Source organism: Tachyglossus aculeatus, chromosome 3 (assembly GCF_015852505.1).
Source record: "Tachyglossus aculeatus isolate mTacAcu1 chromosome 3, mTacAcu1.pri, whole genome shotgun sequence".
In the NCBI taxonomy this organism is placed as follows: Eukaryota; Metazoa; Chordata; class Mammalia; order Monotremata; family Tachyglossidae; genus Tachyglossus; species Tachyglossus aculeatus.
The window spans coordinates 62097967-62116729 of record NC_052068.1 but is presented as its reverse complement, the minus strand read 5'-3'; the positions used below and the strand labels follow the sequence as shown (position 1 = coordinate 62116729).

At 45.8% G+C, this 18763-nt stretch overlaps 1 protein-coding gene across 1 annotated transcript in view; it reads right to left on the bottom strand.

Moving 5' to 3' along the window:
• Positions 1-18763, bottom strand: part of VPS26A (VPS26, retromer complex component A) — a 65553-nt gene that overhangs the window by 1879 nt on the left and 44911 nt on the right. The window contains exons 4-8 of the mRNA XM_038743943.1: positions 15732-15888; positions 12993-13157; positions 12115-12221; positions 9044-9112; positions 4261-4403 (exon numbers count right to left, since the gene is read on the bottom strand). Of these exons, the coding sequence (XP_038599871.1) occupies positions 4261-4403; positions 9044-9112; positions 12115-12221; positions 12993-13157; positions 15732-15888 (641 nt within the window). The remainder of the gene's footprint in view (positions 1-4260; positions 4404-9043; positions 9113-12114; positions 12222-12992; positions 13158-15731; positions 15889-18763) is intronic.

The window sequence follows — 18763 nt, the reverse complement described above, 5'->3', positions numbered from 1 at the left end:
TTTTTAATTAGAAGAAAACCAAAGTGACAGGGGAACGCCGAATTACCGCTTCGGCCATCTAGGTAGCCGAAAATAGAGTTCCACACTTTACATAAAAGCTCATTTCTAACCCAAGTCGTCATCTTCCCACCCAAACCCAGTCCCCTCCGGAGCCTACACCTCTATCCTCCCGTCTCACAAGCCCGTCACGTTGGCATAATCTCTGACTCGGCTCTCACCTGACCCACGGATTCAACTCGTCACCGGGTACCTATCTATTCTATTTATTTTATTTTGTTAGTACGTTTGGTTTTGTTCTCTGCCTCCCCCTTTTAGACTGTGAGCCCACTGTTGGGTAGGGGCCGTCTCTATATGTTGCCCATCTGTACTTCCCAAGCGCTTAGTCCAGTGCTCTGCACATAGTAAGCGCTCAATAAATACGATTGATGATGATGATGGTGCTGGCGGTTCTACCTTCGTAGCATCGCTAAAAGCCCACCCTTCCCTCTCCATCCGAGTGTTGATTCAGGCACTTAGATCCCGCTTTGACTCCATCAGCTTTTCGACTGTGAGCCCGCTGTTGGGTAGGGACTGTCTCTATATGTTGCCAATCTGTACTTCCCAAGCGCTTAGTACAGTGCTCTGCACACAGTAAGCGCTCAATAAATACGATTGATGATGATGATGATCAGCCTCCTATCTCGTCCCGCTCCAGTCCCTACCTTCACTCGGTTGCCCGTATCATTTTTCCAGAAAAAAGTCCACGTCTCCCCACTCCTCAGGAACCTCCAGGGGTTGCCCAACCACCTCCCCATCAAACAGAAATCCTTTAAAGCGCTCGTCAGCTCGCCCCCTTCTATCTTACCCCGCTGATTCCCTCCCTCCCTAGAGAAGCAGCGTGTGTCAGTGGAAAGAGCCCCGGCTCTGGAGTCAGAGGTCATGGGTTCAAACCCCGGCTCCACCAACTGTCAGCTGGGTGACTCTGGGCAAGTTACCTCACTTCTCTGGGCCTCAGTTACCTCATCTGTAAAATGGGGATTAAGACTGTGAGCCCCACGTGGGACAACCTGATCACCTTGTAACCTCCCCAGCGCTTAGAACAGTGCTTTGCACATAGTAAGCGCCTAATAAATGCCATCATTATTATTATTACCACGACCTAGTCTACACATTTTGATCTTCCACCGCCAACCTACTCGCTGTATCTCCATCTCCTCTTTCCCGCCGCTGACGCTTCGCTCATGTCTTGCCTCTGGCCTGGCCCTCCCTCCTCCTTCACATACAATTACTATTCTATTTATTTTCTTAATGATGTGCATCTAGCTTTATTTCTATTTATTCTGATGACTTGCCACCTGTCCACATGTTTTGTTCTGTTGTCTGTCCCCCCATTCTAGACTGTGAGCCTGTTGTTGGGTCGGGACCGTCTCTACATGATGCTGACTTGTACTTCCCAAGTGCTTAGTACAGTGCTGTGCACACAGTAAGCGCTCAATAAATACTATTGAATGAATGAATACGATTGAATGAATGAATGAATGCATGAACAGGCCACTGCCCTCCCTATCTTCAAAGATTGATTAAAATCCCATCTCTTCCAAGAAGCCTCCCCCTACTCCCTCTCCCTTGCACTTGAATCCGAACCCTTTAAAAACTTGATAGTCACCTCCGCCCCACTGCAAATATGTACAAACCCATAATTTATTTTAATATCTCCCCCACCCACCACCACAAGCTGCAAGCTCCTACTGGACTGTACTTCCTCAAGCTCTTAATACAGTGCTGTGCACACAGTAAGCGCTCAATAAATATGATTGAATGAATGAATACGATTGAATGAATGAATATGACTGAATGAATGAATGAATGAATGAACAGGCCACTGCCCTCCCTATCTTCAAAGACTGATTAAAATCCCATCTCTTCCAAGAAGCCTCCCCCTACTCCCTCTCCCTTGCACTTGAATCCGAACCCTTTAAAAACTTGATAGTCACCTCCGCCCCACTGCAAGTATGTACAAATCCATAATTTATTTTAATATCTCCCCACCACCACCACAAGCTGCAAGCTCCTACTGGATTGTACTTCCTCAAGCTCTTAGTACAGTGCTGTGCACACAGAAAGCGCTCAATAAATACGACTGAATGAATGAATACGATTGAATGAATGTATGAACAGGCCACTGCCCTCCCTATCTTCAAAGACTGATTAAAATCCCATCTCTTCCAAGAAGCCTCCCCCTACTCCCTCTCCCTTGCACTTGAATCCGAACCCTTTAAAAACTTGATAGTCACCTCCGCCCCACTGCAAGTATGTACAAATCCATAATTTATTTTAATATCTGCCCCCCCTGCACAAGCTGAAAGCTCCTACTGGATTGTACTTCCTCAAGCTCTTAGTACAGTGCTGTGCACACAGAAAGCGCTCAATAAATACGATTGAATGAATGAATACGATTGAATGAATGAATACGATTGAATGAATGAATATGATTGAATGAATGAATACGAATGAATGAATGAATGACTGAATGAATGAATGAATGAATGAACAGGCCACTGCCCTCCCTATCTTCAAAGACTGATTAAAATCCCATCTCTTCCAAGAAGCCTCCCCCTACTCCCTCTCCCTTGCACTTGAATCCGAACCCTTTAAAAACTTGATAGTCACCTCCGTCCCACTGCAAGTATGTACAAATCCATAATTTATTTTAATATCTCCCCACCACCACCACAAGCTGCAAGCTCCTACTGGATTGTACTTCCTCAAGCTCTTAGTACAGTGCTGTGCACACAGTAAGCGCTCAATAAATACGATTGAATGAATACAATTGAATAAATGAATGAATACGAATGAAGGAATGAATGAACAGGCCACTGCCCTCCCTATCTTCAAAGATAGATTAAAATCCCATCTCTTCCAAGAAGCCTCCCCCTACTCCCTCTCCCTTGCACTTGAATCCAAACCCTTCAAAACCTTGATAGTCACCTCCGCCCCACTGCAAGTATGTACAAATCCATAATTTATTTTAATATCTCCCCCCCCCCCACCACAAGCCGCAAGCTCCTACTGGACTGTACTTCCTCAAGCTCTTAGTCCAGTGCTCTGCACACAACAAGTGCTCGGTAAATACCGCTGACTGAGTGACTTCTACCATTAAACTACTAAAATCAAGAGGACTTTCCCCTCAACATTGGAGCGCTAGAAAAATCTTCACACCAGGAACCTCGGTTTTCCTTGGGCTACCGGCCGACAGGAACACGTGCCAGGGTTTCCTGGTGCGGCTTGGGATAGTCAGCGGGAGAAGAGACTGCATCATCATCATCAATCGTATTTATTGAGTGCTTACTATGTGCAGAGCACTGTACTAAGCGCTTAGGAACAGCTAATACAGTCCCCCCCATCCCACTGTGCCACTGCTGGCCCTTTCCCCCTTCTATTTCTCAGCCCCACTATTCCTCCCTTGCTCTGCATTCTCTCCCTACAGTCCTGAATTGCTTAGTGTTTCTCTCCTCCTCCCTTTCCTGCTTCTACCTTTCACTGTCCGCCGCTTTCCTATTTACAATTTAGACTACGACTCCTAGACTGTGAGCCCGCTGTTGCGTAGGGACCGTCCCTATATGTTGCCGGCTTGTACTTCCCAAGGGCTTACTACAGTGCTCTGCACACAGTAAGCGCTCAATAAATACGACTGAGTGGATTTTCCGGCTCCAGAGTGGGCGTAAACTTCTTCGGCCTTAAAGGTCCAACAGGGTAAGACTGAACGGGAGTGAAGTAATTCTACAAGTTGCTCCACAAAACGATGTTTCCCTTCTCCAGCCTCACATGAGGGGAAAGTTCAATCCTGGTCCATTTTGGCTTTTGGTTGCAGAACACTACGGGCACACTTGGTCCCTTCTGAGTTGCAGAGTGGAGTGTAGGGAATTCATTCATTCATTCAATCGTATTTATTGAGCGCTTACTGCGTGCAGAGCACTGTACTAAGCGCTTGGGAAGGACAAGTCGGCAACATCTAGAGACGGTCCCTACCCAACAGCGGGCGAATTGATCAGGAAAAGCTAAAAGCAATTCTGGGCAAACTAGTTTTGCAAGCTAAGGCGGGGAAGCGATGCTAAAAGCCTTCCCTCTTTAATCTTCCCGGGCCTCTGGACAGGACTCCTCTTCTCCCCAACGTCCAAGCCCTCCCCGGCATCAGACTCCCCACCTCCAACCCGGCAGGGAATTGCTTGGGTTCTGGCAGGGCTCCAGTAGACACCACCACCGCCCGCTCTGGCACCGCACCTGTTGCTTGAAGTACCGTCTGTCTTCCTCGTCGACAAGGACTAGGTTCAAAAAGTATCTCACTGAAAATTTCTTGTTCACGTCTCGCATCGTCGGAGTTGGGTCGTACCCTGCCAAAAACAGTCTTATGGGAATCGACTCCCCTTAAGAAAGGAAAAAACAAAAAAAAAACAAAAAACAGACATTTTTATTTGGAAGTAATCCACGGTCAGGTCTATTACAGTCAAAAATATTTTAACCCCAGTGCTAGGTCCTGGAACAAATATAAGCACTATGAGGGAGGGCTTGTCATTCATTCATTCATTCGTATTTATTGAGCGCTAACTGTGTGCAGAGCACTGGACTAAGCGCTTGGGGAGTACAAGTTGGCAACATATCCCTGCTCTGCCAATTGTCAGCTGTGTGACTTTGGGCAAGTCACTTAACTTCTCTGTGCCTCAGTTACCTCATCTGTAAAATGGGGATTAAGACTGTGAGCCCCTCGTGGGACAACCTGATCACCTTGTAACCTCCCCAGTGCTTAGAACAGTGCTTTGCACATAGTAAGCGCTTAATAAATGCCATTTAAAAAAAAAAACATATAGAGACGGTCCCTACCCAACAGCGGGCTCCCAGTCTAGAAGGGGGAGACAGACAAGAAAACAAAAAATATTAACAAAATAAAATGAAAAGAATAGTAAATATGTACAAGTAAAATAAATAGAGTAATAAATATGTACAAACGTCAGTACAGGCATTTCCTAACTTTTGTATACACTCTCAGAAAACCAAATATTCGTTTGGAAAAATGGAGGGTAAAATACTGCTATAGAGTCCAATATGATAGAAATTATTGGGGACTTTTATTAATAACAATAATAATAATGATAATAATAATGGCATTTATTAAGTGCTTACTATGTGCCAAGCACTGTTCTAAGCGCTGGGGGGACACAAGGTGATCAGGTTGTCCCAAGTGGGGCTCACAGTCTTCATCCCCATTTTCCAGATGAAGTTACTGAGGCCCAGAGAAGTCAAGTGACTTGCCCAAAATCACCCAGCTGACAAGTGTCGGAGCTGGGATTTGAACCCACGACCTCTGGCTCCAAAGCCCGGGCTCTTTCCACTGAGCCACGCTGCTTCTCTAACAGCCTTTAGTAACCAACACTTAGTTTCACCGACTACCAAAGGGAAGCAAAAAAGTGATTCTTAAGTAGTCAAGCGGAAAAATATACTTTAACGCCAAACAGAGCTTTTCTAATATATATCGTGGTCCCCCATTCCCTTGAGAGCAGGTTCCAAAACTACAGCCGTTCCTTCAGAAAACCCACTTCTCCTCAGAGCCGCCTCCCGAGGATCACCTCAAAACGGACTTTGTGACCCATTTCCGACCCCCCATTTTACAGATGAAGGAACTGAGGCCCAGAGAAGTGAAGGGACTTGCCCCAAGTCACCCGGCTGACAAGTGGCGGAGCCGGGATTAGAACCCACGACCTCTGACTCCCAACCCTGGGCTCTTTCTTTCATTCATTCATTCATTCAATCAATCGTATTTATTGAGCGCTTACTGTGTGCAGAGCACTGGACTAAGCCACTGAGCCCGGTTTGCTTTCCTTTTCTGAAGGCCAGAGAGGAAAACTGGATAAAAATGTGAGAGTCTGTGCGTGTGTGTCCCCCCTTCTAGACTGTGAGCCCGTTGTCGGGTAGGGACCGTCTCTATACGCCGCCAACTTGCACTTCCCAAGCGCTTAGTACAGTGCTCTGCACACAGTAAGCGCTCAATACATTCGACTGAATATTTATATCATCTAAAATAATATCATTCACGCACACCGAGTCACACAACCACAGACACACTGCCGAACCCTGGCCCAACTACACACTAGCTCCTTACCCACACAAATACGCACTCAATTAGGTATTCCCAGCTAATCAATCGATGGTATTTATTCATCAATCGTATTTATTGAGCGCTTACTGTGTGCAGAGCACTGGACTGAGCGCTTGCTGCTGACAGCTTTGACACCTGTCTCCGTGTTTTGTTCTGTGTCTGTCTCCCCCTTCTAGACTGTGAGCCCGTTGTTGGTTAGGGACCGTCTCTGGATGTTGCCAACTTGGACTTCCCAGGCGCTTAGCACAGTGCTTTGCATGCAGTAAGCGCTCAATAAATACGATGGAATGAATGACACCTGTCCACGTGTTTGGTTTTGTTGTCTGTCTCCCCCTTCTAGACTGTGAGCCCGTTGTTGGGTGGGGACCGTCTCTAGATGCCGCCAACTTCCCAAGCGCTTAGTACAGTGCTCTGCACACAGTAACCGCTCGATAAATATGACTGAATGAATGAATGAATGAATATTAAAGATCATGGAAGGCCATTGGACGATTATGAGGAGCGGATGCTGCGCAAAGCACTGTACTGAGCGTGCGAGGAGACCACGGGGAAACTGAGGCTCCTCCGGCCCCTGGCCCACAAGGGGACCTTCCCCAGTCTACGACAACCTACGTCCCTCAACGGTTCGGAGCGAGCAACCCCGATGACCCGGTTGAGACGTCCCTTACATGGTTGGGTAGACTTCCCTCCCCAGTGACAGGCGGGAGGGTAAGGGCAGAATGGTATTTATTGAATGCTTACTGTGTGCAGAGCACTGTACTAAGCGCTTGGGAGAGTACAATATGCCAATAAACAGACACACTCGACCCGGTTGAGTAGACTTCCCTCCCCAGTGACAGGCAGAAGGGTGAGGGCAGGCCGAGCTCCCAGGTCGTTACTCTCAGGCCTGGAAGCCCCTCGAGGGCAGAATGGTATTTATTGAGGGCTTACTGTGTGCAGAGCACTGTACTAAGCGCTTGGGAGAGTACAATATACCAATAAACAGACACACTCGACCCGGTTGAGTAGACTTCCCTCCCCAGTGGCAGGCGGGAGGGTGAGGGCAGGCCGAGCTCCCAGGTCGTTACTCTCACGCCTGGAAGCCCCTCAAGGGCAGAATGGTATTTACTGAGTGCTTACTGTGTGCAGAGCACTGTACTAAGCGCTTGGGAGAGTACAATATACCAATAAACAGACATACTCGACCCGGTTGGGTAGACTTCCCTCCCCAGTGGCAGGCGGGAGGGTGAGGGCAGGCCGAGCTACCAGTTCGTTACTCTCAGGCCTGGAAGCCCCTCGAGGGCAGAATGGTATTTACTGAGGGCTTACTGTGTGCAGAGCACTGTACTAAGCGCTTGGGAGAGTACAATATGCCAATAAACAGACACACTCGACCCGGTTGAGACTTGCCCTCCACGGTTGGGTAGACTTCCCTCCCCAGTACAGGTGGGAGGGTGAGGGCAGGCCGAGCTCCCAGGTCGTTACTCTCATGCCTGGAAGCCCCTCGAGGGCAGAATGGTATTTACTGAGTGCTTACTGTGTGCAGAGCACTGTACTAAGCGCTTGGGAGAGTACAATATACCAATAAACAGACACACTCGACCCGGTTGAGACTTGCCCTCCACGGTTGGGTAGACTTCCCTCCCCAGTACAGGTGGGAGGGTGAGGGCAGGCCGAGCTCCCAGGTCGTTACTCTCATGCCTGGAAGCCCCTCGAGGGCAGAATGGTATTTACTGAGTGCTTACTGTGTGCAGAGCACTGTACTAAGCGCTTGGGAGAGTACAATATACCAATAAACAGACACACTCGACCCGGTTGAGACTTCCCCTCCGCGGTTGGGTAGACTTCCCTCCCCAGTGGCAGGCGGGAGGGTGAGGGCAGGTCGAGCTCCCAGGTCGTTACTCTCACGCCTGGAAGCCCCTCGAGGGCAGAATGGTATTTACTGAGTGCTTACTGTGTGCAGAGCACTGTACTAAGCGCTTGGGAGAGTACAGTATACCAATAAACAGACACTCGACCCGGTTGAGTAGACTTCCCTCCCCAGCGGCAGGCGGGAGGGTGAGGGCAGGCCGAGCTACCAGTTCGTTACTCTCAGGCCTGGAAGCCCCTCGAGGGCAGAATGGTATTTATTGAGTGCTTACTGTGTGCAGAGCACTGTACTAAGCGCTTGGGAGAGTACAATATGCCAATAAACAGACACACTCGACCCGGTTGAGTAGACTTCCCTCCCCAGTGGCAGGCGGGAGGGTGAGGGCAGGCCGAGCTCCCAGGTCGCTACTCTCAGGCCTGGAAGCCCCTCGAGGGCAGAATGGTATTTATTGAGGTCTTACTGTGTGCAGAGCACTGTACTAAGCGCTTGGGAGAGTACAGTATACCAATCAACAGATACACTCGCTGCCCACAGTGAGCTTCTCCCCCTCCCCATCCCCACGGCCTTACCTCCATCCTCTCCCCACAGCACCTGTATATATGTTTGTACAGATTTATTACTCTACTTTACTTGTACATATTCTATTTAATTTGGTTTATATGTTTTGTTTTGTCGTCCATCTCCCCCTTCTAAACTGCGAGCCCGCCGCTGGGTAGGGACCGTCTCTAGATGTTGCCGACTTGTCCTTCCCAAGCGCTCAGTCCGGTGCTCTGCACACAGCAAGCGCTCAATAAATACCATTGAATGAATGAATGAGCTTACAGTCTAGTCTCCACCGTGCTTTCCCAGGTGTCCAGTACAGTACTGCGAACCGCGGGCCACCCTTCAATTGCTCGGCCGGCTCCGTCTGCCCTCCCTCTACTCCCACGGAGCTGGGGGGCTTCTCCCCGGGAAAGGCGGGTGGCAAGAAGGTGGTGACCAGCTCTCCTAGGCCCCCGGAGTCCGGGTGCCATTCCTACCATAATCCCCCCCCAAAGCAGTGAAGGAAAAGGAAGGTAAGTTACCTTTGACTGGTGCGCCATCCATTATTTCGTACTTCGCGATCGTTTCGGTCTCCGTGGTAGTACTGGGGCCTGGGCAGACGGTTTACAGGGTATTAATGGGAGAGTCTTTGGAATCTCGACTTCACTACCCCCCGTCGGCCTCCCCCATTAAGTCTTTTATGCTGTTTTATTCAGTCAGTTCATTCATTCATTCTCACTCTCGGCTTCAAGGCTCTCCATCACCTCCCCTCCCTTCTGTCCTTCTCCAGCCCAGCCCGCACCCTCCGCTCCTCTGCCGCCGCTCACCTCCTCACCGGGCCTCGTTCTCGCCCGTCCCGCCGTCGACCCCCGGCCCACGTCCTTCCCCGGGCCTGGAATGCCCCCAATCCCTCCGCACATCCACCAAGCTAACTCTCTTCCTCCCTTCAAATCCCTACTGAGAGTCACCTCCTCCAGGAGGCCTTCCCACACTGAGCCCCCTTTTTCCTCCTCCCCTCCCCCCCGGCCCTACCTCCTTCCCCTCCCCACAGCACCCGTATAGATGTTTGTACAGATTTATTACTCTATTTTACTTGTACATATTGACTCTTCTACTTATTTTGTTAATGATGCGCATCTAGCTTTATTTCTATTTATTCTGATGACTTGCCACCTGTCCACATGGTTTGTTTTGTCGTCTGTCTCCCCCTTCTAGACTGTGAGCCCGCTGTTGGGTAGGGACCGTCTCTGTATGTTGCCAACTTGGACTTCCCAAGCGCTTAGTACAGTGCTCTGCACTGAATGAACGAATGAATGGATTCAATCGTATTTACTGAGTGCTCACTGTGTGCAGAGCGCAGTACCGAGTGCTCGGAAAGTACAATTCGGCAACAGATAGAGACGGTCCCTGCCCAACAATGGGTCATCATCATCACCAATCGTATTTATTGAGCGCTTACTGTGTGCAGAGCACTGTACTAAGCGCTTGGGAAGTCCAAGTTGGCAACATATAGAGACAGTCCCTACCCAACAGTGGGCTCACAGTCTAGAAGGGGGAGACAGAGAACAAAACCAAACATACTAACAAAATAGAATAAATAGAATAAATAAATAAAATAAATAGTAAATAAATAAATAAATATAAATAAATAATATATAAATAATATATAATATAATATAAATAATAATATAAATAATAAATAAAATAGTAAAATAAATAAAAAAATAGAGTAATAAATCTGTACAAACATATATACATATATACAGGTGCTGTGGGGAAGGGTCAATAGGGGTGATTGTTCACACCCAGCTTAACCAACCCACAACTGCTACACTGAAGGCGGCATTGTGTTTTCCGCCCAGCTAACGAACAAAGCCACATTCTCCTTGTCAAAACAGTCATTTTTCACTTCTGGTAACGGTTTAGCTGACATTACTCACCAGAATCGATTCTCTTTTGGGAGAGTGTTAGCATAGCTTATTCTGAAACTAACCAGACCTCTTGTTTAGTTTTCAACCCAAACCATCTCCCTGGAAACTCAGATGACATCGGTTTCTTTTTAAATTAGGAACAAGATAAAAACTCAGCACTTGAATCTAGGCCCCTGAAGGTAAAGAGGCAACTACTTAAAACTGCCTAAAACAGGGATTGCTCTTTTAGGTCAAATAGCCCGTGAGAGCTAAGTGTGGCCTGGTGAGAGAATAATAATGATGGTGATGGTATTTGTGAAGCGCTTACTACATGCCAAGCACTGTTCAAGCACTGTTGGGTAGGGACTGTCTCTATATGTTGCCAACTTGGACTTCCCAAGCGCTTAGTACAGTGCTCTGCACGCAGTAAGCGCTCAATAAATACGACTGATTGATTGATTGATTGTTCTAACAGCTGGGAGAGACATAAATTGGCACAGCTCTTTCTTCCAATACCACGTTACACTGAATCCAGAGAGACGCGTGTGGTCGGAAGAACACACAAGCCTGCTGTGTGACCTGGGGCAAGCCACTCCACTTCCCTGGGCCTCGGTTACCTCATCTGTAAAATGGGGATTAAGACCGTGAGCCCCACGTGGGCCTGGGACTGCGTCCGACCCGATTATCTTGTAACCACCCCCGCGCTCAGTACAGCGCCTGGCACCCAGTTGTCAGCTGGGTGACTTTGGGCAAGTCACTTCACTCCTCTGGGCCTCAGTTATCTCATCTGTAAAAATGGGGATTAAAACTGTGAGCCCCCCCCCCCCCCGTGGGACAACCTGATCTCCTTGTAATCTCCCCAGCGCTTAGAACAGTGCTTTGCACGTAGTGAGTGCTTAATAAATGCCACTATTATTATTGTTATTATAACAAACACCACAATTATCATCATTAACGTCCCCAAACTCTGCTGTTGTGTTCCACCCAAAGTCCAAGGTGACGATTCGCACGGTTTAAAACTGACTCTGCTGGGTTCACCATCCACTGCCGACTTTGTGGCTCAGTGGAAAGAGCGCGGGCTTGGGAGGCAGAGGTCATGGGTTCGAGTCCCACCTCCCCCACGTGTCTGCTGTGTGACCTCGGGCAAGCCATTTCACTTCTCTGTGCCTCAGTTCCCTCATCTGTAAAATGGGGATTAAGACTGTGAGCCCCACACGGGACAACCTCATCTCCTTGTGTTCCCCCCGGCGCTTAGAACAGTGCTTTGCACATAGTAAGTGCTTAACAAATACCAACAATATAACATCCTCGCGATATGAAGGTACATCACTATCCCTCCTCTCTTACAGAACTGAAGTGGAAACTGACCAAGGGAAAGTGCATCTTCTGACTCTAAAATTTCAAGAACACGCAACTTGATCACGGGCCCAAAAGGACAGAAATAATATGCACAGCTTCTCTCCAGAAGCTCCAGGCATAGAAAACATGCCTTGCGGAAAATTTACATTCAGTAATTTTAGCACAGAAAGATAAATGCGTTCAGATTAAGTGCCATACTTGGGAAATACAGAATTGTTTTTCTACTGAAAACTTAGAGACTCCAAAATCCAACCGAAATGAGACTCTGTAGTGGAAAGGAACAGCCTTATTCAAACTCTGCAGACGTACCCAGAAAGATATTTGGACTTCTTGGGTCAACTTACCGATGCCAGTGATCTCTTTTTTGATCAGCTGTAGCTCCATATGCTGGATTTTTATTCTTACTAATAAGAAGTAAATTTTTCCCACAATCACATCCTTTAAGTGATACCTTAGGAAAAGGGATACATTTGAATCTGCTAAACCAACGAGTTAAACTGCCTTCTGAATTTAAATTTAAAACATTGAAAAGGTTCATTGTGACATTCATTTAATCCGTTTTAAGAATAAACATATAACAGTTATTCGGGACAAATAACGTTTTATCTGAATCAGCAGAAAATGATGCTTATTTATACCATTTTACCGTCAATGTTGGCGGAGGGAGGGAAGTAATCATTATGGGGGGGCTTCTAAGTTCTTGTACTTCTGTATAGGACACATTAAATGTTTCCATTTTAAAGACCTAAAAGCGCTTCCTGGAACCTGAAGCATAAGATTGTGCTCACCCTGTGCAGATTGTGCTCAAAGAACAGTGCTTTGCACATAGTAAGCGCTTAATAAATGCCATTATTATTATTATTCTGGAGCATTTTGATTTCACTAAGCCCCAAGTGGTCCTCCCCAAATGCTGAAATTACAGTTCTAAACTCATTTCTACATTAAAATTGTTATATAATTCTATTCTTTGGGTTGGAGTCTCTCCCCAGATGATCCCAGGCTACACCTGCCTTTACCAAAGAGTCACGTAAACACTGCCTGCATGTGTCCCTCTAAAAATAGCACCCGCGATGTACTTGAAAGAATTCAAATTTCAGGGCTAGACATTACCGTTTCTTAATGTCATTTTCCGAGACAATGCGCTCTAAACTGCTTTCCCACTAAAGCTGTTATTTCATTCCTCCAGCCCCCTTTAAGATCAGCATGTGGAATTGGAGCTTACTTGGATTTATTATATTCAAATTCTATGTGCAGACAGTCCTCAATGCCCACTTCCATCTTGATAGAGTTGTTAACATCAGGATAGGTAGCAAGCTGGTGAACAATAAGATCGTATTCTTTTACCAAGTCTGATAGTCTTCTTACTATTGTCACTTTAAGAAAATACCTACAAAATAAATAGGGAGGAATAGGTTATACTTCCAAGATGAATTTTATTTTTTTTGTCAGGTAAACGATCCCTGACAAATTCAGGTGTTTTTCCCCTACCCTAGGGGGATTATAAAAAAAAAAAACAGAGAAGCCACAGTATTACTTTTCATTCATTCATTCATTCAATCACATTTACTGAGCGCTTACTGTGTGCAGAGCACTGGACTAAGCATTTGGGAAGTACAAGTCGGCAACATATAGAGATGTTCCCTACCCAACAGCGGGCTCACAGTCTAGAAGGGGGAGACAGACAACAAAATAAAATATGTGGACAGGTGTCAAGTCGTCAGAACAAATAGAATTAAAGCTAAATGCACATCATTCATTCATTCAATCGTATTTATTGAGCGCTTACTGTGTGCAGAGCACTGTACTAAGCACTTGGGAAGTCCAAGTTGGCAACATATAGAGACGGTCCCTACCCAACAGCGGGCTCACAGTCTAGAAGGGGGAGACAGACGACAAAACAAAACATATTAACCAAGTAAAATAAATAGAATAAATATGTACAAGTAAAATAGAGTACTAAATATGTACAAAGATATATTCATTCATTCAATCGTATTTATTGAGCACTTACTGTGTGCAGAGCACTGTACTAAGCGCTTGGGAAGTACAAGTTGGCAACATACAGAGATGTTCCCTACCCAATAACGGGCTCACAGTCTAGAAGGGGGAGACAGATGACAAAACAAAACATATTAACCAAATAAAATAAATAGAATAAATATGTACAAGTAAAATAGAGTACTATGTACAAAGATATATTCATTCATTCATTCAATCGTATTTATTGAGCGCTTACTGTGTGTAGAGCACTGTACTAAGTGCTTGGGAAGTCCAAGTTGGCAACATATAGAGACGGTCCCTACCCAACAGCGGGCTAACAGTCTAGAAGGGGGAGACAGATGACAAAACAAAACATATAAACCACATAAAATAAATAGAATAAATATGTACAAGTAAAATAAATAGAGTAATAAATATGTACAAACATATATACAGCGTGGCTCAGTGGAAAGAGCCCGGGCTTTGGAGTCAGAGGTTGTGGGTTCAAATCCTGGCTCTGCCAACTGTCAGCTGTGTAACTTTGGGCAAGTCACTTAACTTCTCTGGGCCTCAGTCGCCTCATCTGTAAAATGGGGTTAAAACTGTGAGCCCCACATGGGACAACCTGATCACCTTGTAACCTCCCCAGCACTTAGAACAGTGCTTTGCACATAGTAAGCGCTTAACAAATACTATTATTATTATTATTATTTATACAGGTGCTGTGGGGAGGGGAAGGAGGTAAATAAATAGAACTTTCCTGTAGCTAGGACTGCTCCTGCTAACAATTTATTCATAATGATATGGGACAAAGCTTTTCCTAAAATACAACAAAGATCTCTGGAATTCCCATAGCCCTCTGGACTGTAAGCTCACTGTGGGCAGGGAATGTGTCCTGTGGGCAGGGAACGTGTCCAGCGACTCTGCTGGACTCTCGAACTCTCTCCAACAGCTAGTTACAGGGCTCGGCATCCAGTAAGCGCTCAAACGCCCGCCCGTCGATTAAATACCTCTCTCAAAATCTCTCCTCCCCTCATTAATAATAATAATAATGATGGCATTTATTAAGCCCTTACTATGTGCAAAGCACTGCTCTAAGCGCTGGGGAGGTTACAAGGTGATCAGCTTGTCCCACGGGGGGCTCGCAGTCTTCATCCCCATTTGACAGATGAGGTCACTGAGGCCCAGAGAAGTGAAGCGACTTGCCCAAAGTCACACAGCTGACAACGGGCGGAGCTGGGATTCGAACCCATGACCTCCGACTCCAAAGCCCGGGCTCTTTCCACTGAGCCACGCTCCCTCTTCTTCTGATGCTGTCAGTGGCATTTAAAAGGAAGAAAACTTTTGACCCAAAACAGGAAAGTTGGGCCCTGAATTTAAATCCTAATCGAGACTTCCTATGATGTGATTTTAGACTGTAAGCCCACTGTTGGGTAGGGGCCGTCTCTATATGTTGCCAACTTGTACTTCCCAAGCGCTTAGTGCAGTGCTCCGCACATAGTAAGCGCTCAATAAATACGATTGATGATGATGTTGCCAACTTGTACTTCCCAAGCGCTTAGTGCAGTGCTCTGCACACAGTAAGCGCTCAATAAATACGATTGATGATGATGTTGCCAACTTGTACTTCCCAAGCGCTTAGTGCAGTGCTCTGCACACAGTAAGCGCTCAATAAATACGATTGATTGATTGATTTTCGGAAGTGGCAGGGATGGACAGCCTTTCCTGTCAGGCAGCATTAGACTGTCACACAACGTATCACACAGGAGGCTCACGGAGGGGACCCCACAACATGGCCGGGTGGGATTTTTCTTGGTTTGGACTTAACGGCTAGAACTATATTCTGGTTGAGGAAACTAATCTGAGGATTCCCATGGGACGTAAAAAAGAAATGGTAAGATGAGGTTTAAAATTTTTCTGGTCTCTGAATCTGTTTTAAGTTCCCGAGGGCCCGCTCAAGAACCTCACCGAAAACCCGTACCTTAGTCGGACATTGGCTCCGATGAAAGACTCGTACGGCTTTTCCACTTGCATAAACTCAAAGTCATAGCTTCTGCTCTGGGTCAGTTCTCCAGGCAAGGCCAGTTCTTTCACTAGGTTTACAAACTCGTGGGTGTTACTCTTATCACTGAAGAGCTCTGGGAAATGAAGAAAAATGAGGAAAAACAACAGCATTCCTTCATAAGCAAGGCGGCTGCTGCCTATTTCCACAGCAGACAAGTCACGGACCAAAACCCAAATGGCCCCTGGGCATTCCCCCTCAGCAACTTTAACAAAATAAACCTCTGACCCGCACTTAAATCACCAAGTTGTCGTGCTAATCTGAGTGTTCAACATTATTGGGAGGGCAGCTTTTTAACCAACATTGCCATAGGTACGCTTTCCAACACTGGCAAAGCTGTTTATAACTCGCGTACGTATGGATTCTATACTGTGACGAGGAGGCAGTTCTCTGACAACGATGGGTGGGGGGGTTATATTCCTAAAGACGCCCGTACTAAAGGAAACAATGTGAATAAGGCACGTGAGTCTTGACAAGTGCCACACAGGTCATTTAATAATAATAGTAATAATGATGCTATTTGTTATGCGCTCTCTATGTGCCAGGCACTGGACTAAGCACTGGGGTGGATACAGGCAAATCAAGTCATTTAATAATAATAATAACGATAATAATGATGCTATTTGTTATGCGCTCTCTATGTGCCAGGCACCGGACTAAAGCACTGGGGTGGATACAGGCAAATCAAGTCATTTAATAATAATAATAACGATAATAGTGATGCTATTTGTTATGCGCTCTCTATGTGCCAGGCACCGGACTAAGCACTGGGGTGGATACAGGCAAATCAAGTCATTTAATAATAATAACGATAATAATGATGCTATTTGTTATGCGCTCTCTATGTACCAGGCACCGGACTAAGCACTGGGGTGGATACAGGCAAATCAAGTCATTTAACGATAATAACGATAATAACGACGTTATTTGTTACGCGCTCTCTATGTGCCAGGCACTGGACTAAGCACTGGGGTGGATACAGGCAAATCAAGTCATTTAACAATAATAACGATAATAATGAAGCTATTTGTTATGCACTCTCTATGTGCCAGGCACTGGACTAAGCACTGGGGTGGATACAGGCAAATCAAGTCATTTAATAATAATAATAACGATAATAATGATGCTATGTGTTATGCGCTCTCTATGTGCCAGGCACCGGACTAAGCACTGGGGTGGATACAGGCAAATCAAGTCATTTAATAATAATAATAACGATAATAATGATGCCATTTGTTATGCGTTCTCTATGTGCCAGGCACCGGACTAAGCACTGGGGTGGATACAGGCAAATCAAGTCATTTAATAATAATAATAACGATAATAATGATGCTATTTGTTATGCGCTCTCTATGTGCCAGGCATTGTACTAAGCACTGGGGTGGATACAGGCAAATCAAGTCATTTAATAATAATAATAACGATAATAATGATGCTATTTGTTATGCGCTATGTGCCAGGCACCGGACTAAGCACTGGGGTGGATACAGGCAAATCAAGTCATTTAACAATAATAACGATAATAACGACGTTATTTGTTATGCGGTCTCTATGTGCCAGGCACTGGACTAAGCACTGGGGTGGATACAGGTAAATCAAGTCATTTAATAATAATAATAACGATAATAATGATGCTATTTGTTATGCGCTCTCTATGTGCCAGGCACCGGACTAAGCACTGGGGTGGATACAGGCAAATCAAGTCATTTAATAATAATAACGATAATAATGATGCTATTTGTTATGCGCTCTCTATGTACCAGGCACCGGACTAAGCACTGGGGTGGATACAGGCAAATCAAGTCATTTAACGATAATAACGATAATAACGACGTTATTTGTTACGCGCTCTCTATGTGCCAGGCACTGGACTAAGCACTGGGGTGGATACAGGCAAATCAAGTCATTTAACAATAATAACGATAATAATGAAGCTATTTGTTATGCACTCTCTATGTGCCAGGCACTGGACTAAGCACTGGGGTGGATACAGGCAAATCAAGTCATTTAATAATAATAATAACGATAATAATGATGCTATGTGTTATGCGCTCTCTATGTGCCAGGCACCGGACTAAGCACTGGGGTGGATACAGGCAAATCAAGTCATTTAATAATAATAATAACGATAATAATGATGCCATTTGTTATGCGCTCTCTATGTGCCAGGCACCGGACTAAGCACTGGGGTGGATACAGGCAAATCAAGTCATTTAATAATAATAATAACGATAATAATGATGCTATTTGTTATGCGCTCTCTATGTGCCAGGCATTGTACTAAGCACTGGGGTGGATACAGGCAAATCAAGTCATTTAATAATAATAATAATGATAATAATGATGCTATTTGTTATGCGCTATGTGCCAGGCACCGGACTAAGCACTGGGGTGGATACAGGCAAATCAAGTCATTTAACAATAATAACGATAATAACGACGTTATTTGTTATGCGGTCTCTATGTGCCAGGCACTGGACTAAGCACTGGGGTGGATACAGGTAAATCAAGTCATTTAATAATAATAATAACGATAATAATGATGCTATTTGTTATGCGCTCTCTATGTGCCAGGCATTGTATTAAGCACTGGGGTGGATACAGGCAAATCAAGTCATTTAATAATAATAACGATAATAATGATGCTATTTGCTATTCGCTTTCTATGTGCCAGGCACTGGACTAAGCACTGGGGTGGATACAGGCAAATCAAGTCATTTAATAATAATAATAACGACAATAATGATGCTATTTGTTATGCGCTCTCTATGTGCCAGGCACTGTACTAGGCGATGGAGTGGATACAGGCAAATCAAGCTGGACACGGTCCCCGTCCCACAGCGGGGCTCGCTGTCTCCATCCCCGTTTTCCAGATGGGGCAGCTGAGGCCCAGAAAAGCGAAGCGGCTTGCCCAAGGCCACACAGCAGGCAAGCGTCGGAGCTGGGATTAG